This window comes from Arachis ipaensis, chromosome B9 (assembly GCF_059453495.1).
Source record: "Arachis ipaensis isolate K30076 ecotype BB chromosome B9, ASM5945349v1, whole genome shotgun sequence".
NCBI lineage: Eukaryota > Viridiplantae > Streptophyta > Magnoliopsida > Fabales > Fabaceae > Arachis > Arachis ipaensis.
Window position 1 is genome coordinate 109,734,227 of NC_142444.1, and position 24,361 is coordinate 109,758,587.

Sequence of the window (24,361 nt, forward strand, 5' to 3'; positions counted from 1 at the left end):
GAACACACAACCTTGTGAGTTTTGAGCCTAACCACTATTTTTATTCTTATGTGTTATACTCTTTTTATGATTGTAATATTAGATTTGCTTGAATCTTTGTGTCCTATATTTGGTATTTTGTGTGCATCTAGTATGATTGAGGCCATTCTTTGAATTTAAGCTCACTTAACCCATATGACTAACCCTTGCATCTACCTTTGTAAACCACTTTTGAGCCTTGATAACTTCTTTTTGTTCTTTATTTTACTACATCATTCACCCTAAGTGAAAAACCAATAATATTCATTAATTGTATCTTTGATTAGTTTGGGTTTGAGTGTGTATGTTAATCAAGTGTGGAGGAATTTGTAGGAAACATTGGTAGTTAGTTTACCTTGGGTTTTCATTGCGAAATTTGGAAAAATGGGTAAACACTCATCCATTCATTACTTGAAACATATGCATCTCTCTTTTATGATAAAACAAAAATTTTGGTGTATATACCTTTTAAAAAAAAGAGAGAAAAGAAAAGAAAAAGAAATGACAATAAGAATATAAATAAAGGATGCATGTGTGTGTGAATTGGAAAGAGAATGCATAAGTGAATGTGAAAAAGAGAATAGATGGGTAGTTAGGTTATTTTGTTATGTACATAGGTTAATATAGGATTAGGTGGGATACTTGAGCTAATCAAAGATCCAATCTAATAGCCCACTTAACCATATTAATCCTACCCTTACCTAAGCCCCATTATATCCCACAAAAGTCCTCATGATATTTGCATTCATTCATCAAATCTTAGTTGATTGTTAGATGACTTACAAATCTTTGAGAAACATGATTAAAGGAGGATTGAGTGATTAAACCTTACACACTGAGCGATTAGAGTGTAAACACATCCGGTGAGGGTTTCAATTGCTCAATTCTATGTTCTCATTGCTTATCTTGTATCTTCTTGCAAGTTGTTGAAATGAATTTAAAAATTTCAAATCAAATCTTTAGATGTGGACCATATTGCTATATTTGCTTTGTCTTAGCCCTAAGCATTATTTTGGATTGATTGAGATTCTTTTGTTTATTTTTGCCAAACTCAATAGGAACCATATGTAGAGATGTAGATGGATAGCATTTAGTATAGTTGCATGCATATAGTAAGATGCATTGAATAAATTCCTTTCCCTCCTTTCCTTCTCCTTTGAGTGTGATTAGCATGAGGACATGCTATTGTTTAAGTGTGGGAGAATTGATGAGTCCATATTTTTCGGTATATTTTAGTTTGATTTGAGTGGATTTCATTGCATAAACCCACATTTATTCATCTAAATAGCATGCTTTTGTGTTTTCTCCCTAAATTGAGCTTAAATGTGAAAACATGCTATTTTATACTCAATTTAACCAATTTTATTCCACTTTTATTCCATTGGGTGCCTTGATGTGTTTGATGGGTAATTTCAGGTTTACAAGGCTAATATGGATGGAAGAAGTGATGGAAAAGCATGCAAAAAGGGAGAAAGTATGAAGAAAAGAAGTTTTGGAAGATTCAGCTTCCGTGCGTGCGCACAGTGATGCGTGCGTACGCACACGCGAGCAAGCTTGGCGACGCGTACATGTGACCCACACGTACACGTGTGAGTGTATTTTGCACGCGTACGCGTTGCAGCCAGCACGTGACCCATTTAATGGAAATCGCTGGGGGCAATTTTTGGGCCTCCAGAGCCCAGTTTTTGGACTCTCTGAAGCTGATTCTTGCTATATCAAAGGAGGCCTCATTCCATGTGAAGGGGGGCAATTAGGGTTAGCTTTTATCATGTTTTAGTGTAGTTCTCTAGAGAGAGAAGCTCCCCCTCTCTCTAGAATTAGGGTTCTTTAGTTTAATTTCTTGTAATTTCTACTTCTAATTATTATTTCTATTTACTTTTCCATGTCATTTATTGTTATTGCTTCTTTGTTCTTCTTCATTTCTCTTGTTATTTCCTTTATTTTGTCATTTTCATGTTTATGAACACTCTTGTCATTTTGATTCTTAATTAATGCAATTTATGTTTTATGTTCATTTAATGCTTTCTTTAGTTGTTGTTATGATTTTCTTGCTTTTGGTAGCTAGACTTTATTTTTAATGCATTTTAATATTTTTTTTATTTTCATGCACACCAAGTGTTTGATAAAATACTTGGCTTAGTTTTTACATAGTTTTTTCTCCACTCTTGGCTTGAAATTGATGACTTTGGTGATCCTTGAGTCATTGATGTCAATTCTTATTTGATATATTAGAGTAGTTAGTTGATTTGGTCTTCTTTGACTCTATGTGACCCCTTAGTGTTGACATAGGACTTAGGGATTGAAATTAACTATGCCTATTTGACTTATCTTCGATGTAAGGTTGACTAAGTAGGATTAACTCTTCATAATCATCATATGTTTGTGGTCAATGGATAGGATAGGTAGCCTTAACTCTCAATTACTTGCCAAGAGGTTTTCTTGCACTTTAAGTTTCCTTTCCTTGCATTTTATTGCTTTGACTTTTAATTCCTTGCATGTTTATTTGATTGCTTTGATGTTTAATTTCTTGCATGTTTAATTTTCACATTCTTGGTTGAGAAATTGGGTGTTTGGGTAGAATTGAGTTGTGGATGTCCATTCCGTATTGTGTGAGATTGGTTAATTGGTTTGGTTTCCATTGATGCTAGTCTTTCACTAAGTAATTAGTGAGTTGACTAGGACTTATGAATTGAGATCAATTACGCCTTTTGATTAATTCTCAAGGAGGATTGACTGATTTGGATTGATTCCACACAATTGCCATGTTTGTGATCCATAACTAGGATAGGAAACCTATATTACACACTTCTTGCCAAGAGCCCTTTAATTGCTTTCTTTTCAATTCCATGCTTGCTTGTTTCAATTCTTGCTATTTATATTTCTTGCACTTCTCGCCATCTCATACTCTCTCTCATAGCCAATGATATTACACTTAATTGTAACTCCTAGGGAAGATGACCGGAGAACTAAATACTCTCGATTAATAATCTTTATTTTGTATTGTGACTATCTTTAGGAATTAAATTTAATGTTGAGAGTTAGTTGTTAATTTGATTATACTTACAACGAAGTGATCCTATTTTAAGAGAAAATCTGAATCAATACAAATTCTCAACATATCAATCTGCTTATGGTAAGTTATAAATTATGGACCAGTAACATTTTGTATGTTACATCAGTCAAGTATGAACCTTGTAACTGAAGAGCATATACAAAATCTTAAGCTAGTTCTGGTTACAATTTTGAATTATTATTATTATTATTATTATTATTATTATTATTATTATTATTATATTATGTTTCGTAATCTGTACTTATATACGTTGTTTAGAAATAATTTAAGATTGTAGAAATGATTAGAAAGCAAAAGGTTTGTTAATTAGTTATGGAATTAATGACACATTTAATAAAGACACATTCAAACAAATTTTAAATAGAAGACAAATTTATTAAAGACACATTTAACGAAAAACACATTTATTAAGGACACTTCTAATAAAAGATACATTTATTAAAAAGGCTTTTAACAGAAGACATATTTACCAAAAGCACATTCAAAGAAATTTTAAAAAGAAGATACATATAATAGAAGACACTTCCATTAAAAATAAAGTAAAAAATATAACTGTACAATAAAAATTTTGGGTAAATTAAATTTACAATAATAAATATGAGACATTAAAAATATAACTTTTCAAATAAAATGAACTTTAGAGTTTAACCCAATCAAAATTAGTAGGAATTGACCGAATTCCTATTAGTTACTAGCGGAATTGAAAAATAAAACATCAAACATAAGACTTAACTATATTTGTCAATATGACAATAAGTAATTGACTTTCATGAATATTGAAATAGTGTCTATCTCAAAGAAAAATTGATGGAAATCACATTGGGTATGCAAAACAAAAGGTGTTGCAAAAACTGGAAGCGAATCCCAGAATAATAATTGTTGAAGCCAGTTAAGAAGATACGTGGTTGTCATTGGTGAGTGTTTGTTTCACTTTCACTACGTGTTACACTACTTCCTCACCACGCTCTCTCAATAACATGCTTCACCCCAAAACCCAAAATGAGAAAATAGAAGAGAACGGTACCAAAAAGCCATAAATGATAAATCTCAATTCAAATGGGTCCCACGCTTACCCTTTTTCTCTTTTTTTTTTTCAAATTAATTTATTCAAAAAGCAAGTCGAAAAAAAATTAAACTTGCATTATAAGGTCGTTCTTTTATAAAGGTGGACAGGAATTTTTTGGTCCAAAAATTGCAGCTAGAAACCACCTTAAATTGTGATTGTGATATTTGATGCTTTCACTTTTTGATGAAGTTAATATGCAATGCAATATTGACACGTGTCTCTTCATGTCGCTTTTCTGGCTCTATATATATCCATTTCACAACATTGTGAAATGGTCATAAAACATATGTTCCCAAAATTAACAAACTTTGTCTATTAGCTAGAGTTCAAAACTTCCAAAGTTTGTACATCACCATGACAGCACCATCAGCCATGCTAAGGAGCCTCCCCTTGAGGTTTGCCGCGGTGGCCCCTTTGCCGGAAGAATCTGAATTCGGCGGCGAACTCACTATAGTCCTAGGCACCCTTATTGATACTAGTAGTGTTGAAATTGGGTTGGCTCAATTGCTTGATGCTACCATCGCCACTCAAAAAATGGCAATCAATTCCCTAGCGAAAATCCCCTATAGAGATGAATCTGATCATGGAGGTGTTGATTTGCACCTAGAAACAAATGTTGAGGTTCTTGATGCATGCAATTACTTTGTGGACAAAATTGACCAAATCAAGAACTATGTGGAATCATTGAGAATGGTTGGACGTTTGGTTGATAGTGGAAGTTCCAATAAGCATAGTGCAACAAAACGTGCATTGGAGCTTTTGGACTCGTTTCAAAGTGTAGAAAAGAACTATAATTGTAGCTCTTGCTTGTTGAAGAAGCAAAAGCTATGTCATGAAACAGAGTTCAGTGAGATCATGTGTGGCTCCCAGGCTATGGCTTTGGTTTGTTGCATGTTCCTTGACCTCGGCCTTTCGTTTCGATCAAAATCAAAATCAAAATCGAAACATGTGTTGTCGTCTTCCACCAAGCACTCTCTGCAGGGTACTAGCTCTTTGTGGTTGAGATTGTTGATGGAATTGGCGAATCAAGGAAGTAGTGATAAGAAGATGAAGAAAATGGGATCTGGGTCTTGCTTCTTGATGAATGAATTGCATCAAACAGTGATTGCAGCAAGGGAATTGAAGGAGCATATTAAGGGTAATAATAGTAAGAAGGAAAAGGAGATTAAATTTGCTGTTGAGAGATTAAAGAAGAGTTCTATGAAACTGGCGGATGGGATTGTGATCATTGAGGGAAGAGTTAAGGATTTGTATAAAAGTTTGATTGATGTTAGGATGGCTTCGTTGGGAATTCTATCCCACGTGCCCTCCAACTTCTAGATTATGTATTAGAATATAGCTAGGAAACTACAAGTTAGGAAATTCATTAGAGAAATTATGCTGACAATCATTGATGTACAAGTATTTTTGTGTGATATATAATGATTAGTTATAATTAATCAATAAATATACACTCTTAAATTTTGTGTATTCTTCTTTCTAATATTTCTCATTATTATTATTATTATTATTATTATTATTATTGTAGAAGAGTTTTATATAGTCAACTAATTATATATTATATGCATCTATTATTTAAAAAATCATATAAATATATCAATTTAATTGGATGATCATATAAATTAAAACTTTAAAATTAAGCTGTTGTTGTTCATGTTTAGTCTTAAACTATTGCATGAGAAGACTTTACATCATGATAATTGATAAATGAATGATCATATACTATAAAGTGATGCTACATGGAGATAGCTGGAGAAGTGGAGGCTTATGTAAAGAGAAAATGACAGTAGTATACATCAAACCAAAATATCAAAGTTGTAGCAATTTAAATGTTGTTTGAAGAAAGAAAGAAAAACTTTATTCTATCTATTAAAGATGCAGTGAATGAGACAAGACAGAGAACATTAATGGTCATTTGCATAAAAGTTGTAAGAGCACATATCCCCTGAGAATGACATTTAATTTGTTTCATATGATGTATATATTTCAATTTGAGGGCTCACATTAATGCTAAAGAGTGGAAAATCGATTATACTATGCATTACTCCAGCTACAAGGGAGAACAAATGAACTTTAAACTTGAGAGCATATGCTGGAATCAGAACTCAGACTTCTAACAACTAACAAGTGCATTGCAACTTGCAATACTAATTTTGAGTGTGATTGTACCGAGTGAATTGAACTGGTTGCACAAGGAGAAGAGGAATGATAGGGATCAGTAATTTTTGTGATTTGTAGCCATCAAATAGCCATCAATGATAGTTTTAATGGTGTGAAATTGGTGTGAAATTTCATCCAATGCCTCACTTTTTTTTTATAGTTACATACTGGTCAGAATTTAACAAAGTTGCTGCCCCGTAAATTTTTCCAGAATTCTGATTTCACTATAGAAAATGAGAAAGTGAGTTGTTCAAGACTTTTGACTTTTAGGACATGCGGTGGGCCTTTAGAACAAGTCCAATGCGGAGACCCAATTTTGCTTTTTTCTGACACTAACAGATCTTAACCGTTGGAACAAACCAAGAGAAGGTTGTCCCCACACATATTTTTAGGGGAACGAGACCCTCTGAGCAAGGACTTTGACAAGCCAATAATAACTTGCCAAGTGGCAAGTTATTATTTAAATAAATAATTATATAAAATTATATTAATTATATTAAATAATTATATTATAATAAATAATTATATTAAATAAATAGATAATAATTAATTTAGTAATAATTATAATAATTATTTATATTAAATAATTAAATAATAATTAATGTAATAATAATTATAATAATTAATTATATTAAATATTGATATTCTTATTTAATTAATAATTTATTAATAATTATAATAATTAAGTAGATTAAATAATTAAATTAATAATTCATATTAATTATTTATATCAAAATTAATATTAAATATTATTTATATTTATATTATTATATTAAATTAGCCGTTGTAAAACTAGCCGTTAGAAACTAGCCGTTACTATGTTACCGTTATTATTAATAAATTAATATTTTATTACTCTATATATACCACTTAGATACACTTCTATTCTCACACTCTCTACTACTCTTCTTCATCTTCTTTCAAGTTTACAAAATCAAAGTTCTGCTACTATTATTTTTTGTTCGAAAAAATGGATCCAAACCAACTCAACTCTTTCTTCAATTACTTACAAAACTTTCCTCAAATTCCAAATACCCAACAATCTCAAACCTCAAACTCTCAAGTTCCAAATCAAAACTTCACACTACCAAATACATTTCAAAATCCAAATCCACAAAATCTTTCTAATTTCAATTTTCAAGCTCCTTATAATAATCAATTTCCTATATTCCAACCGCAAAATCAAAATTCACAAACACCCCATTTTTCATTTTCATCCATATTTAACCCCTCTATCGAAAATGTTACTCCAACTTCCTTGCCGTTTCCAACTCAATTCAGTGCATCAAGACATAACTCATCTGGTGTTGGTGGCTCTTCTAACCCATCCTCTTAGACTCCTATACAATCTAGTCCAAATTCGTAATATTCAGATTTTGCCAACCCTCATGGATTAGATGCTATCGACCTCAATGATGATGATATTGAAGATCAGAGGCAAGATAGTATTCAACACTGGCATTGGAACGAGGATGAGATGCTGATCAGTGCATGGTTAAATGTTTCAACTGACCCTGTAGTTGGTACCGATCAAAAGGGGGAAATATTTTGGAGTCGAATTCATAGATACTGTGTAGAATTTTGCTCCGACATGACAAGGGGGTAGTTTCATGTAAGAAACGATGGTATAAGATCAACAAGGCTGTTGCACAATTTGCTGGTTGCTACGATCAAGCTAGTGAAACATAAGGAGTGGTTCGAACGCTGATGATATAAAGGAGTTGGCTTATAAACTTTATTCCACACATTATGGTCAAAAATTCACTTTTGAGAGGCATTGGAACATGCTTCGGCTGGAGCAAAAATGGAGAAGCCAACTACCTACACAGAGTGGCAGCTCAAAGAGAACCAAAGTTAGTGCAATTGGAGCATACTCATCCTCATCAAACCCAGAAACACCGTTGCCTGACGAACCCGGTGTGGACTCTCCCGTTCGCCCACAAGGATCAAAGAAGAACAAGTTAAAAGGTAAGGAAAAAGTACAGATGTCTAAAGATTTTAGCGAAAGAAAATCATCGGTTGTCAAAAAATTATCTCTCATGGAAGATATTAAGAATGTTAGAGAAAAGGAACTCCTGGAAAGGGAAAAAGAAAGAGAAGAGGAGAAGGAACATAGAGCAAAGATGATGGAAATCAAAGAGAATGAGTTACAATTTTAAGCGGCAATGAAAGAACAAGAGTTACAAGCTCAAGCGGCAATGAAAGAACAAGAATTACAAACTCAGAGGTATATTAAAGAAATGGAGATAAAAGCAAAAGAAAGGGAAATGGAAAGGATGGCGAAGGAAAGGGAAAGGGAGATGGATATGCAAATACTTAATGCTGACACGCTACAATGAGTGAAAAACGATAAGCTCTTCATGAGATTGCATATGAGAAAATAATTGCCAAATGGTTTACTTAATGGTTCCTTGTATTCGTAGAGTTATGTAGTATGTTCTTATTTTTATTGCGTATTACTGGTATGTAATGTAGTTTGTTTTATTTATTTCTGATGTAAGTTTTTAAATTAGTCAATATTATTGTGCCGTTATTGTTTATGAAAGTGACCATTGCAAAACTAGCCGTTAAGTAGCCGTTGCAAAACTAGCCGTTAAGTAGCCGTTGCAAAACTAGCTGTTAACTAGCCGTTAAAGTACTTATTGCAGACACACTTATAAATATCAACTATCAATAACTCCTCAACTCCACTTCAACTCTTGTTTCTCACCTCGAAAGAAAACTAAAAATTACATTTCTAGATATGGCTAGAAATTTTGATGATATGTTTAATGAGGTTTTGTATGGCAAAAGAAGACGGCAAGATAACACACTCATAGATAATTGGATCAATGAGTATTTACTCGAAGATTCAGAAGAAGAAGATATCGATAGAAGCTCTATCCCAATTACTCGTAGATGGATCAACAGAGATCGAGAAGCAGGACATGATCGCCTTTTCTAAGATTACTTTGCAGATGATTCGGTGTATAATGCTAACATTTTTGGACGGAAATTTCGAATGAGAAGACATGTGTTCCTTCGGATAGTAGATGCTCTCTCAAACGTCTATCCTTATTTCCAACAGAGGGTTGATGCAACTGGAAGAAGAGGCTTGTGGCCACTGCAGAAATGTACCGCTGCGATATGGATGTTAGCATATGGCGTAGCAGCTGATGCTGTTGATGATTATGTGTGCATAGGCGAGAGCACTACAATTGAATGCTTGGAAAAATTTGTTGAAGGTGTCATTTCGGTGTTCGAGGATGAATACTTGCGAAAACCAAATCCAAATGACGTACAACGCCTACTACAAATGGCAGAGGGTCGTGGCTTCCCTGGCATGTTGGGTAGCATTGACTGCATGCATTGGCAATGGAAAAATTGTCCAAAGGCGTGGAAATGTATGTACATGAGTGGTTATCGTGGGGTTGCAACCATAGTACTTGAGGTTGTAGCATCTTCAGACCTTTGGATATGGCATGCGTTCTTTGGAGTTTCTGGTTCAAATAACGATATCAACGTGTTAGATCGTTCTCCAGTGTTTGATGACATTCTAAATGATCGTGCTCCGGGGGTAAATTATACTATTAATGGTAATAATTATACAATGGGATACTACTTAGTAGATGGTATTTATCCTGAATGGGCCACATTTGTCAAATCAATCTCAAAGCCACAAGGGGAGAAACACAAGTTATTTGCACAATACCAAGAAGGGCAAAGAAAAGATGTGGAACGAGCATTCGGAGTGTTGCAAGCACGCTTTGCAATTATACGTGGTCCAGCTCGTTTTTGGAAAAAGAAGAAGCTTGTCAACATAATGAGAGCTTGTATTATATTGCATAATATGATTGTTGAGGATGAAAGAGACACTTATGCAAGAAATTTTGCTCAAGGCTTAGAGTATGATGATGTTGAAAATGGCTTATCACAACCTCAGGTAGGAGAAGAAGATTTTGCACCATACCATCAATTTCTTCAAAGAAATGCCCAACTTCGAAATAGGCAGCAGTATAGACAATTGAAAGAGGACTTGATTGAATACATATGGCAATTTCACAATGCTTGTCGTCAACTATAGAATTTAATTATGTTTTTTTTTGTATTAAGTAATTTTACAAATTAGTGTAATCCCGAATTATATATTGTGTATTATTGTTATATATAAATTTATTTAATATTAATATCTTTTAATAGTGAATTATTTTTAAATTTAAATATTTAAATTACATTATTAAAAAAATTAATTACATTAATTTCAAGTATTTTAATTAATTATTAAGTGGGATCACAACAGGGACTAAAGTTAGTTCCTCCTAATGGAGAAGAGAGAGATGTTTTGAGTTCCTATTTACTGTTTATGACACAAAAATTGATGTGAAATTACTTTTTATGACAGGTGAATTATAAACAAAAACAGAAACTGAGATGAGTTCCTACTGGAGATGGTCTTATGCTTTATTGTTCTGTTTATTATTTAATTTCAATAGGAAAGAATGGGAAAAAATAAAAAATAAATACAGCGCACGTCAGCCTTGAACCTGCGACCTTGGGATTATTAACACAACATTCTATTCAACGAAACTAATAGACCAATTTTAATTATATTTTTTAAACTATGAGAAGATATTATAAGAAACTAAAACAAAAAGTAATAGATTATAGAGGATTTCTTTTTTTAATCATCAGGCATACATATTAGGTAAATTATACCTTTTATTCTTAAAATATAATTTTGTTCTTGAAGTTTAAAATAAATTTTAATTCTATTTTTATTATTAATTTTTTTATAAATAATAATTAATCAGTATCTTTTTCAAATTTTATAATTCTTAATTCTAATTCTTATTTTAGTTTTAAATTCGGACTACCAATAAATCATAATTTCGCTCCCCTAAGCCCTCTACTAAAACCTATATTTCAAACCTGATTTTTTAAATTTCACTGCCATCCACCTCCCAATTTAAATATGGAAAAGTTCAACTTTATTAAATTTTGGCCAGTATATAACCAATAAAAAAAAGTGAATAATCTCATACTATTAGATAAAATCTCACACCATTAAAAACATCATTAATAACTCCTTAATGTCTATAAATCACAAAAATTATTAGTCCTCTAACACTCCTCTTTAAATATTAGCTATCGTCGATCGCCATTCCCTCACCACCACCACACAACCACTACTCACTATCACCTTTTACTACAGACAGAAATAGAGAGATGTAGAGAAATTATTGTTACTACCATTATCATCATCTTTGTTTTGTCTCTGCAGTTTGTCTCTTATTTTAATTTGTTAATGTTTCTTCTGCTTTTTCTCTTTTAGAGTTAGGATTAGAATTAGATTGAGAGGGACAAAGTTCTCAAAAAAATTGAATAATCTTTGATTGTCAAACAATAAACGGTATGAATCAAATTATTCAAAATAACTTGAATCAAATTAAACATAGGATATATTACAAACGTATATTTTATCCCATAACTATAGTACAATCTCAAAATTTTATGGTTTTATGGTTAACTTTATGAAGCAATGCAATTCACTTTAAAGCCTAATAATTATCACTTACATATATGTTGATCTTGTGATGTTCTATATTTATTTTTTATTATTTTCTCCTAACATATCTTCTAGAGGTAATTTCTAATTTTTCGATTAGAAAAAGGAAGTCCCTAAAACTATAAATTTTTACAAATTAAAGCTTTTTATTAAACTAAATAAGTATCAATTTTATTATACATATGTTAATTTTTTTAATTCATCGCAAAAAAAATATGAATGATCTAATATATATATATATTTGCCTTGAATGATCTAATCTAATCAATAGTTAATTTTGATCTGATAAAAATATTAAATAATATGTTTTTCATTTATCCTCGAAGACCATATCATCCATGGACAAATAACTAGGAGTGGCAAAGCGGGCTGGCCCGCCCCAACCCGCCCCGTCCCGCCTAGGCCCGCCCCATAAACGGGGCGGATTGGCCCGCCCCGCCAACTAAAATGGGTTCAAAATGCTAGCCCGCCTCGCTTTATGGCGGATTGGCGGGTTGGCGGGCTAGCCCGCTTCTTTTTTTAAAAAAAAAAATTCATTAAAATTAACCAAAAAATAATAATTAAAAAATTAAATACAAATAAAAAATAGTCAAATTATAATATAATTTTTTACTATTTTTTTTTAATTTTTAACTTCAATAAAATTGTTCAAAATAATATTTGTCAATAGAATCACCTTTATTTTAAAAAATAAGTTACATAATTTGAGCATATATAAGAAATTATAAAATAAAATAAATAAAGTTAATAACTAAAAGAAGAATAAAAACAAAAAAAAGTGTTTAAAAATTTATAATTATTAATTTTATAATAGTAATCACTCTTTTATTTAATAAAAAAAATAAAAAATAAAAAGCTTCGACCCGGCGGACCGGCCCGCCCCGCCCCGCCAAAATCCGCCAATTTGGCGGTGCGGGTTTGGCGGGTTTTTTTAATTTGGCGGGCTCCAAATCCTATCCCGACCCGTCTTTTTTAGCGGATTTAGCGGATCGGCCGACGGGTTCGATCCGTTTTGCCACCCCTATAAATAACCTTTCTATAAGGAACGCTATCAAAATTCAAAAAGAAAAAAGAAAAAAGAAAAGGTAACCAGTCAATATTTTATTAATATTAATAATTAATATTTTATTTTCATATTATTAAAATTTAGAATTATTTATTGTAACATCCTCACTATCAGAATGCCATCTTACGACGACTCTAAACATATTTAATACTATAATAGGAGCCTGTTTAAAACTTAAACCATATTTTTTTCAAAACTTACATCCATACATTACAAATTATAATACTCGCAAAGAATACATATATATACATATTATTAATTTTACAAGCATTACATAATCAGAATCCTATTCCTCTTATAAAAACTTGTAAAGATAAAGGTGAGGGAAAAAGTAACTAATACAACACAAACATCGTTTAAAACAGAAAAGGAAATAAATAAGCTCTTCCGAATTTCATTGCCCATAACCTGAAAAAGAAAATACCTGTAGGGGAGTGAGAATATCATCCACGCAGGTTCTCACTATGAGGTTAGAGAATTACTATAATAGGATACGCGAAAATAAAACTTTTTAAAACATAGTGATTAATAACCGTCTTATGCACCCTTTCAAAACCAAAAGATTTACCATTAAAAATCTGAAATCCTTTCTAAAAGAGAAAACTATTATTTCTTCAAAAATTCAAAAGCTTTTCAAAAAGTTTTTTCTATACTAAACCAGTTCCAAGCATAGGTTCATTAAGTCTATGCTAAACCAGTTTAGTTTTTCATACTTTTCTAAACCAAAAACTCAACCAAACACGGCCTTCGGCCTATCTCATAATCATCCATGGCTCTAGGCCCAAACAAATCAATCCACAGCCAATTTACTACAAATTCAACCAATTTCAGTCACAAACATAAGTAGGGATGTTCAAGCACAATCAAGCAGTAACATCAAGTAGAGCAATTAGCAATTAGACAGAATTATTCACATAGACAAACCCAAGTACAATATGCACACCCAAACAATGTCACATAGATGCATATAATGAATCCCTGCCCTATGGCTGATGAGTCTCATCTGTCAGTTATCAAGCCAACCCGACAAGTCCGGTTTGCTAAACCCTTGTATTGTCCCCCGACGCGCATCCCCATGAGTCTATGCATAGCCCTTTCTCATATATATATCAAATCGCTCAATGGGGTACCATTCCCGGAAATTTATAAGTGTCCGGTCACCCTTACGTCGTAGGGTCAACAGAGTATCGAGTCTCAACTTGGAACACATAGTGGCAAGCCACGGTACTTTACCCAGAAAAACTCGTATCTCAGATAAAAGAAGCGCAAAAGCCACATATTCATTTATTCATCATCATTTCCGCACTTCATTAACAATTCATAACAAATCAATCATCATTCAAGCCATAAGTGACTTTTTCTCAAATATCTTTACTTAGAAACCAAAAGTCAATCCATCTCAGTCTTAACTTTAAAATCCTCATTTCTCAAATCATTTTAAACTCATAAGCCACTTTTCGTGAAACGTAAATTTCCCTTTCTAAAACACAGTCGCCCTAGACAACATCTTTCCAAAACATTTGAAAAGCACACCAATTTAAAAGTCTCTTCTGAAAGATTCAAAATCATTCACCCTAAAACATGATTTGGTAACGAAAATTCCACAGCAGAATCTCAAGACTTTAGTGGAGAATAACATAACTCATTTCTTCAAATTCGTTTAAAATCTTTAAAACTTTAGCTTTTTTATTTGAATAAATAAAATATAATTCAAGCCAAACCATATCAGGTAATCGATTACTCTAAACAATTTTCAAAACTATTTCTTTTACTTAGACAAAAAACCACTTTCAATTGCTTGATAAAATCCGAAGCGTTCCCAACGACTCGAAGCGAAATTCAGAATTTAAAGAATACTTTAAACTTCTTTCTAAAACATTGTAAAAATGAGGTTTTATCAATCGAAATTCACCTTCTTTCACAAGCACGTAAACTCCTCTAATTAAAATCCTCAAGTTGATTTCAGAAACATAAACCCTTTTCACATTTAAAACAGCTTAAAACATAAGTTTCTTCTAAAATGTCTTGCTCCCAAAAATATAATACCTTTCTTAATAAGCTAAATCATAGTTCTCTTTTCAATAAGCCATTTTAAAACATAATTCATCACTTTAAATAGTTCAAGTAAAATTGTACCAGTCTTAAATTTATGACTTTCCAATTAACATTTCAAATAAAACCTCAGATTTTATAGGAATTTCGGCAACACCTCCCCTAAAACTTGGACCCTTTCTGGGTCCCAACCAGACCATTCCACAACCCTCTATAATGGGTTCAAAACCAAATCAGTTTAAAATTAAGTTGATTCCCAAAAATGCATACCATTTTCATTTTCAAGAAAACCAATTCAACTCAAACCAACCTCCAACGGATTGAACTCAATTTCAAGACTTTAGAAGAAATAACTTTAAAGAAACACTTTGAAAACAATCTATTTCACAAAACCGAACGACAATCCAATCAAACAAGCATTCATATCCATCCAAGACAACCAAATAACACATAAGACTTATATAATCACTAAAAATACATTTCTCACATAAATATGCATATATAATAATTCCAATTTATAAAGTATAATTTATTGAAAACAGCCCTTACCTCGATAAATCAAAACCATAACCCAAACGCCTTTCAAAAATTCTTTCGTCTCAACCCGAGATTGATGGCAACCAAAACCTCAACTCCGCTTGCTTTCTCAATAGCAAAAACAGCTTTAAAACACAACATGCAACCTCGGTTACTAACATCTAACATATTAATATCGCAAAGACTTTAGTACACGTAACAGAACACTAACACGAGGGTTTTCGAAACACACTTACTTACTGAAATGACAAAACGAAACAACCGCAACTTTGAGCACGATACGCAAGCATCGATACACAACCCTATGACAGACAACGCCGTAACACTTCAGCATAAGGTAACAGAATAGCGACTAAAAGGGCTTTTCGGCACGAGAACGCTTACCAAGACAGAGGATTCAGCGACAGGAGTGGCGTTTCTCGGTGGCAGAGGTGGCGGTGGTTCCCGGAACGGCGGTGCACAGCACGACAGCGTCCTTTTCCTCCTCAGTTAGGAGATCTGATAGCGGCGCGATGAATACCCCGCGGCGGCAGGAAGATGCGAGCAGTAACGGTGACAAGGACCTCGTTGATGGTGACCCGCGACACTAACGGAAAAATCTCCTTCCTCTTCACGCTCAGTCATCTCGACGGCGACTAGGCAGGGCGCGACGACAGCGGCGGCGCAGCCCACCAGCTCCGACGCGTCTTCCCCCTTCCACCGGCGCCCTCCCACCATCTCGGATCTCCCTCTTCTCTCTTCCTTTTTCTCCTCTTCGCTCACTCTCTATGTTTCTCTCTTTCTTTCTTACTGTGTGCGTGTGTTGGTGCTGTGTGTGTTTGGGAAAGAGGGATGGTAGTGGGTGAGAGTGAGTGGTGGTGAGGAGTTAGGGTTAGTGGTTCTAATTTGGGGATTGAGTTAATAGATTAGGGTAATTTTAATAAAATTAGGGTATAATGTATAAATTTAAAATATAACTTAATTTTTTTAAAATTACTGTAAAAATATTACTTAATTATTAATTTGCTAATTGACTTTTAATCAAGTATCCAAATTTAAAATTAGAAATAATGTAATTTATTTCCTTTATTTATAAAATTAAAATATTAAATTCTAAATTCTCAATTATTTAAACTAAATCAAATAAAATTCTTATTCTTTTAACACTATTAAGATTTATAATTTAAATATAGAAAATTATTCAATAATTATAGAATTAAGTAAAATTTCTATTTAATTATCAAAACTTAATTTAATTTTTTTAATAAAATAATTTCTATAAATAAAGTCTTTAATGAATAAATAAATTGAAATTGACTCATAATAAGATTTTTTTGAAATTTCTGGGTCTTACATCCTACTTTACTTATAAAAATTTTCGTCCTAAAAAATTAGCGTATTACAAAAAAATATTACATGATTTTAACACTTTATGTAAAAGCAAAGAACCTTAGTATTCATATTTATATAGTTTCAAATACTTTGATTATCACATAGCATAAAGACATAAGGGTAGGAGTGTGACTGCAAGACAGAAATTACAAAGCAAGCTTGATACAAATGATGACATGGTTCAAACATGTAATGGTAAAGTAAGGCGGTTAAAGGTTATAAAACAGGCTGGGGTTAAGACGACGTGCTTAACATTTGCACATTGATCTCGCACCAACCTCAGATATTTAACTATTCAAACTTCAACATAACTTATCTCCACCATTCTCAATCGTACTTCATCAATCAACTCATCCGAGGGTTCTCAACCTTATCAAACACTTTGCAAATCTTACTAGTTACAAACCTAACATCAACAAAACTCCTTCACAAAAAACAAGGTTCCACAACTCCCTATGACTTTTTACACATACAAGTTTCACCTTTTGCGTCCACCAAATGTGTCCTAAAGGACTAATGTGTCGTTTACTAAGTTTAATGGTTGCACAAGATACCAAAATAAATCTCGAGTATACTCAGAAGGATAATAGAGCTTAGAAAAGAAAGAAATTTGACTAGGACCACATTCGCGAGAATTTGAAAGAATTGTTGAAATTACAAGTAGACAAGGATGTACAATCAATGAAGAGTGCTGGAAAGAGAATCAACGACTAACAATTTTAAAGGTAACTCTTGAATAAAAGGAATTTGATAGGACCAATAAGATGAAAAATAATGCAGTATTTTGAAATGAATTCAAGCTTAGTCAAAGAGGTATTGAGATTTACAGAAGAAGAATATCCAAAACCAAAGACAAAGCTCCCAAAACTTGAGTATGATTTAAAAATACTTTCGAATACATTGTTCATAAAGAATGAAAATCTTAAGGGAAAATCATTTCACGTTCTAAAAGAAAAGATATATAACTTGCATTTTGCAAAAGGATGACAAAAACATATATCAAAACTACAATATGGTCAAAGGAAAATTTAATTGCATTTCATCCAAATAGTTTCCAAGTAAAAGACAGAATATGTGAGGTTTGAAAAAATAAAAATCAATTGTGTTAAGGCCAAAATAATGTCTCACCATTCTCAAAAGACATGTAGGTACTAAATCAAATAAAGTTGTACAATGGAATCGCAGCAAAGTTGGAAGGAGTCAAATTTTGTTAGAAAAAGAAAGTATGGGGTAAAGTTTTAAACTACACAAACTTTCAAAGTTCATATTCAAACTCCATTTAGAAAAGAAAATTCCGAGGTAAAATTTGCTTATAGGTCAGTAAAGAAAATAAGTGATGCGTTGCAAACAAATAGGTTTCTGCTAAATAAGGAAGCTTTTCAAAACTTCATTTAAAATAGCGCATGTGATAGTAAAGGAATTTGTTATGTCGGTTTAGAAATTCTTTTATAGAAATAAGAACTTCGTTGTAAGCATAGCTCCAAACCAACAAACAATTTTCGCATAAAAAATTTGAGTTGTCACAAGTACAAACCCCAATGAAAATTAACCGAAGTATTTAAACCTCGAGTCGTCTCACAAGGAATTGCAATGAAGTGTTTAATTATTGGCTATGAAGATGCAAGGGGGTTCGATTTATAATTGGCAAGAAAAGTAAACAACAAGAAAGTAAATGATAATTAACTAATAAAATAAAGGAAAAGAACTCTTGGCTAGACATAGGTAATTGAGATCACCATCCTTGTCTACAAACCATATATTGACAGTTGTGAGGAACCAAGCTCGTTAAGTCTACTTCTATGCTTGAAGTATATCAAATGGCTTGATCAACATCAATACATAGGTTCTAACCTAGCTACTAATTGACTTAGTAGTAGGCTAGTATCAATGGTTATCTAATTGACCACCAAGGGTTCTCAAATCACCAATTCAATGAGACCCAATGACTCAAGGTCACTCAATTCCCTTAGCCTAGGCCAAGAGTCAAGAAAACTACTCAAAAACTAATGAAAGCATTTTAACAAACACCTAGAGTGCAAGAAAAGTAAACATCACAACATGAAAGAATTAATGAAACCCATAACTAACATAAGCAAGAAATCAACAATAACAATCAAGATCAAATAAAAGAAACATGGAAACATAAAATTGCATAAAAAGGAAATCAAGATCCAACAATTGTTCATCAACATAAAAGAGAGTAAAATGAGAAATTAACAAGAGAAACTAAGAGGATCAAGAAAATAAAACACTAAAATATAAAGAGAATTGAAATCAAAACAAAAATTGAAAGAGAAATTTGAGAGAGATTAACCTAACTTTACCCTAACTTCTATCCTAAATCTAGAGAGAGGAGAGAGCCTCTCTCTCTAGAATTCTATCCTAAAACATGATGAAAACTCAACTATGACTACTAGGTTCATTCCCCCCTTCAATCCTTGGGTTCAATAACATCAGGAATGAGTTAGGTTGGGCCCAAAATGCTTCAGAAATCACTGGCCACGTTTCGCCCAAAATGGTCCACGCTGGTCCTGCGACGCGTACGGGTGGAGGACGCGTGCGCATTGCCTAAATGCAAGGAAACTATGGAAAATTTTATATCATTTTAAAGCCCTGGATGTTAACTTTCCAACGCAACTAGAACCACCTTGTTTGGACCTCTGTAGCTCAAGTTATGATCGATTGAGTGCGAAGAGGTCAGGATTGACAACTTTGCGATTCCTTCATTTTTTCATGAGTTCTCCATTTTTACATGCTTTTTCTTCATTCCTTCAATCCAATCTTTGCCTTCTAAACCTGAAATCACTTAACAAACATATCAAGGCATCGAATGGAATCAAAGTGAGTTAAATTTAGCTATTTTAAGGCCTAAAAAACATGTTTTCACACTTAAGCACAAATTTAGGGAGAATTACAAAACCATGCTATTTGATTGAATAAATATGAGAAAAGTTGATAAAATCTCCCAAATTAAGCACAAGATAAACCACAAAATTGGAGTTTATCAAATCTCCCCACACTTAAACCAAGCATGTCCTCATGCTAGGAATAAAGAAGGACAAGAAAAGGGATATGAACATTTATTCAATGCAAATAAACTATATGCACCTATCTTTATGAATGCACTAAATGCAATATGACTCTATCTACTTGGTTAAAAGTAAATCAATCTCCATGAACATATATAAGCAAGTAGGGCTAAGATCATATGACGATTCATGAATCCTACCAATTCAAATATCAAAATGAAGTTCAAATAGACTTGCAAGAAGAAAGCTCATGAAAGCCGGGAACAAGGAATTGAGCATCAAACCCTCACCGGATGTGTATCCGCTCTAGTCGTCGCTCTAGTGTATAGGGTTGATCACTCAATTCTCTTCTAATCATGCTTTTCATTATTTGTTTTTCTTCTAACAATCAACAATTATTCAATGCATGCATACATTCGTCATGAGGACTTATTCATAGGTTGTAATGGGGCTAGGGTGAAAGGTAAGGATGCATATGGTCAAGTGAGTTTGAAATTTGAATCTTTGATTAACCTAAGCTCTCACCAAACACATATAACAACCTATACAATTCTAATACAATACCTAGCTACCCATGATTCCCACTTTTTCACATACTCATGCATTCTCTTAATTCACATTCCATATGCATTGTTATTGTTACTTTACTTTGGGGTATTTTTGTCCCCTTTTTATTGCCTCTTTTTTTTTTCATATATTTTTCTTTCTTTTATTTTTTTATTTCTTTTTCTACATTTTTTTTCATATACAAACGTATCAATGTATATGGTTTTACATATTTAATGCATAAGCATGTACCCAATTCTATGATTTTCAACAAAAATACAAAATACACTTTTACCTCAACCAATATCCCAAGTTTCCCATACCCAAATGATACACACCCTCACTAGCCTAAGCTAATCAAAGATCCATATTAAGGGACAATTATTGTTTTTCACTTAGGGGTAGTGATGTGCTAAAATTAAGAACAAAAGGGATTAAATAGGCTCAAAATTGGCTAACAATGGTTGATAAAACGTAGGCTATTTGGGTAAGTGAGTTAAATGAAATGATGGCCTCAATCATATAAATGCATGTATACATGGAATAATGGACATATAGAACCAAACAAATCAAAGATTACAATCATAGAAAGAGAACAAGGCACACAAGAATAAAAAATAAATGGTTATAAGATGTAACCATACAATTGGGCTCAAAACTCACATGCTTGTGTTCTTAGCTCAAAAATCATGTTCCAAAACAAATTCTTCAAGAAAGTTCAACAAATTTTTTTTTTCAAATTGGTAGGGTACCTTAAAAATAATTTCTTGGAAAAGAAATCATCACCCTATCCAAGTAGTCCTAACATAAAAAAGAATTGTTAAAATATCTACAAATTCTAACTAACATGCAACCTATTATGCAATGAAACAACTAACTAACGAAGAAGATTAAAAATTGGTGTTGAAAAAGGAAATTGTTACCTATGGAGATCGGTCGAACGACCTCCCCACACTTGAAGATTGCACCATCCTCGGTGCATGCAAAGAAGAGCAAGGTGGACAGGTTGCTACAATTGATGAGCTTCTTCAAAGGATCGTGCGGGTGGACTTGTTTGTTTCCCTATTTAGAAGCTTTTCCTTTCCCTCTTGGTGGCCAACCTAAAAGAAAAGAAAAAGAAAGACAATTAAGCCCATAACAAAGATATCAAACCAAATAGAACATAGGCGGGGGCTAATGCCAAATAAGAATAGGATTCTCACTACATGTTAGCTACGCATGTAAGTGAGGAAACAATATAGGCAAATGGCATATCAACTAATACTTGATGCAAGAGTAAAGGCAAAGCATGAGTGAATGACATGAAGAGCACACTCAGAAGCATCAAGTTCAAACACAAAAAAGTGGGTCATGAGAGACATTAAAAGTTCACATCAATGCGTAAAGGACGCAATAATCGTATAAGATTAAGCATTGATTTAAAAGTTCATCACCTATCAATATCAAACAAGTCAAGAAGCACCAAGATTAACCAAGAAATTCTCAACGATTGGGTAAAAAATTCAACACTATTATTAAAATAAAAGACTTAGAAAAGAAAAGAAGAACAAGCTATAAAAACAAAATTAAAATGCAATGAATGCTAGTATGCAAATACAACATATAACTAACAAAATGAAAATAGGAAAAATAAAAAGCAGAATTTTGAAAAGAAAAGAAGAAAGAAGAGAAAGTAAGAAGGGAAGAAAGAAGAAAGAAGAAAGAAGGAGAAAGAAGGAAGAAGAAATGAGAAGGAAAAGAAGAGAAGAAGGGAAAAAAAAAAACAGGGCAGAACAAGAGAAAACAGGGCACGGAAGGTGACGCATAAGCGTCGCTCACGCGTGCGCGTGGATGGCAGGATGGACAAGTGATGCGTAAGCATCCTGTACGCTTGAGCATGGATAGTGAGAGTGTGAATTGACGCATACGCGTGATATACGCGTACGCGTGGGTGCAGCTGTGCGTTACGCGGAGTGTACGCGTGGTGTTCGCGCAACTCTTGGGTTCCATGTATGGAGCCATGTTGACGCATCGACGCGTAAGCGTCGGGCACGCGTACGCATGCCTGGCCCCTTTTTAAAAAAAAAAAAAACAGAAACAGGGCACTCTCCTAATCTACAAGCATTCTAAAACAATCAAAATTCAAATTTAACAACAAATATTTTTGGTTTTTGAAAAATTTTTAAATACAAGACACACCAAAACTTACACTTCAAGTAAAATACAATCTAACAACAACTATTCTAAACAAAACATAAATCTAACAAGAAATCTATCAATCAAAGCAAAATGTAGAAGGGTATAGAAAATAAGAAAAACTACCTACAATGGCAACTCAATTCATTCATTGATTATATATACAAGAGAATGGAAAGAGGTTACCATGGTTGGGTGTCTCCCACCTAGCACTTCATGTTGCGATCCGGGATCCCAAACCTTGTTTTCAAACCCATCTTCAAGTTGATCATCACATTTCCAATTGGGTGAGAAGTGATCTGAATTCTCAAGTAAACACCAAAGCATCTTCCTAGACCCCTTTAATTTGGTTCTACACCAACCATTACTATTCAACTTTGAGCATGCAACCATCATGAACTTAGAGTGATGTTTCCAACCACTACACAACTCCCTCCTACTCTTTACTCCACAAAGAGCTCTAAGTTTACCATCATTTTCAACCAAACTATATTCAAGTGAGAAAGTAAAGCTTAGGGATAGAAATTTTACCCACTTGAATTTTGTGTTGGATGATGGTGACTTAGGAAGGGGGACCTGGTGCACGAAATTGTGATCTCAGGCAACGGCGCTAAAAACTCTGTACGCACGTCGCAATAAATCGTTTTTCATTCACAACTTCGATACAACTAACCAGCAAGTGCACTGGGTCGTCCAAGTAATAAACCTTACGTGAGTAAGGGTCGATCCCACGGAGATTGTCGGCTTGAAGCAAGCTATGGTCACCTTGTAAATCTCAGTCAGGCGGATATCAAAAGGTTATGGAGTTTTCGAAATAAAATAATAAGTAAACATAAAATAAGGATAGAAACACTTATGTAATTCAGTGGTGAGAATTTCAGATAAGCGTATAGAGATGCTTTTGTTCCTCTGAATCTCTGCTTTCCCGCTGTCTTCATCCAATCAGTCTTACTCATTTCCATGGCTGGCTTTATGTAAGGACATCACCGTTGTCAATGGCTACTTTTAATCCTCTCTGGAAAATGGTCCGATGCGCTGTCACTGCATGGCTAATCGTCTGGAGGCATCACCCTTGCCAATGGCTGCATTCCATCCTCTTGTGAAAATGGTCCAAATGCTCTGTCACAGCACGGCTAATTATCTGAAGTTCTCGATCATACTGGAATAGGATTCACCCTCCTTTTGCGTCTGTCACTACGCCCAGCACTCGCGATTTTGAAGTTCGTCACAGTCATTCAATCCCAGAGTCTTACTCGGAATACCATAGACAAGGTTTAGACTTTCCGGACTCTCATGAATGCCGCCATCAATCTAGCTTATACCACGAAGATTCTGATTAAGAGATCCAAGAGATACTCATTCAATCTAAGGTAGAACGGAAGTGGTTGTCAGGCACGCGTTCATAGGGAATGATGATGATTGTCACGTTCATCACATTCAGGTTGAAGTGCGAATGAATATCTTAAAAGCGGAATAAGTTGAATTGAATAGAAAAACAGTGGTACTTTGCATTAATCTTTGAGGAACAGCAGAGCTCCACACCTTAATCTATGGAGTGTAGAAACTCTACCGTTGAAAATACATAAGTGAAAGGTTCAGAAATGGCCGAATGGCCAGCCCCCAAGTCTAAGAACGAAACGTCCCAAGATGTCTAATACAATAGTAACCAATCCTATTTATACTAAACTAGTTACTAGGGTTTACAGAAGTAAGTAATTGATGC

General features: G+C 33.5%; 3 protein-coding genes across 3 annotated transcripts; all 3 read left to right on the forward strand.

The window, feature by feature from the left end:
• The first annotated feature begins 4,451 nt into the window (after window positions 1-4,451).
• LOC148545872 (uncharacterized) lies at window positions 4,452-5,566 on the forward strand. Its single transcript, XM_088500263.1, has one exon. It carries the CDS (start codon window positions 4,512-4,514, stop codon window positions 5,475-5,477), a length of 966 nt encoding a protein of 321 aa, XP_088356389.1. The 5' UTR covers window positions 4,452-4,511; the 3' UTR covers window positions 5,478-5,566.
• Window positions 5,567-7,558: 1,992 nt separating this feature from the next.
• Window positions 7,559-8,476, forward strand: LOC148545873 (glutathione S-transferase T3-like). Its single transcript, XM_088499103.1, has 3 exons — window positions 7,559-7,580; window positions 7,691-7,919; window positions 8,008-8,476. The coding sequence occupies exons 1-3, from the start codon at window positions 7,559-7,561 to the stop codon at window positions 8,474-8,476; spliced, it is 720 nt and encodes a 239-aa protein (XP_088355229.1).
• A 584-nt stretch (window positions 8,477-9,060) lies between these two features.
• Window positions 9,061-10,380, forward strand: LOC107615699 (uncharacterized). Its single transcript, XM_088499104.1, has 2 exons — window positions 9,061-9,211; window positions 9,275-10,380. The coding sequence occupies exons 1-2, from the start codon at window positions 9,061-9,063 to the stop codon at window positions 10,378-10,380; spliced, it is 1,257 nt and encodes a 418-aa protein (XP_088355230.1).
• The last annotated feature ends 13,981 nt before the right edge of the window (window positions 10,381-24,361 follow it).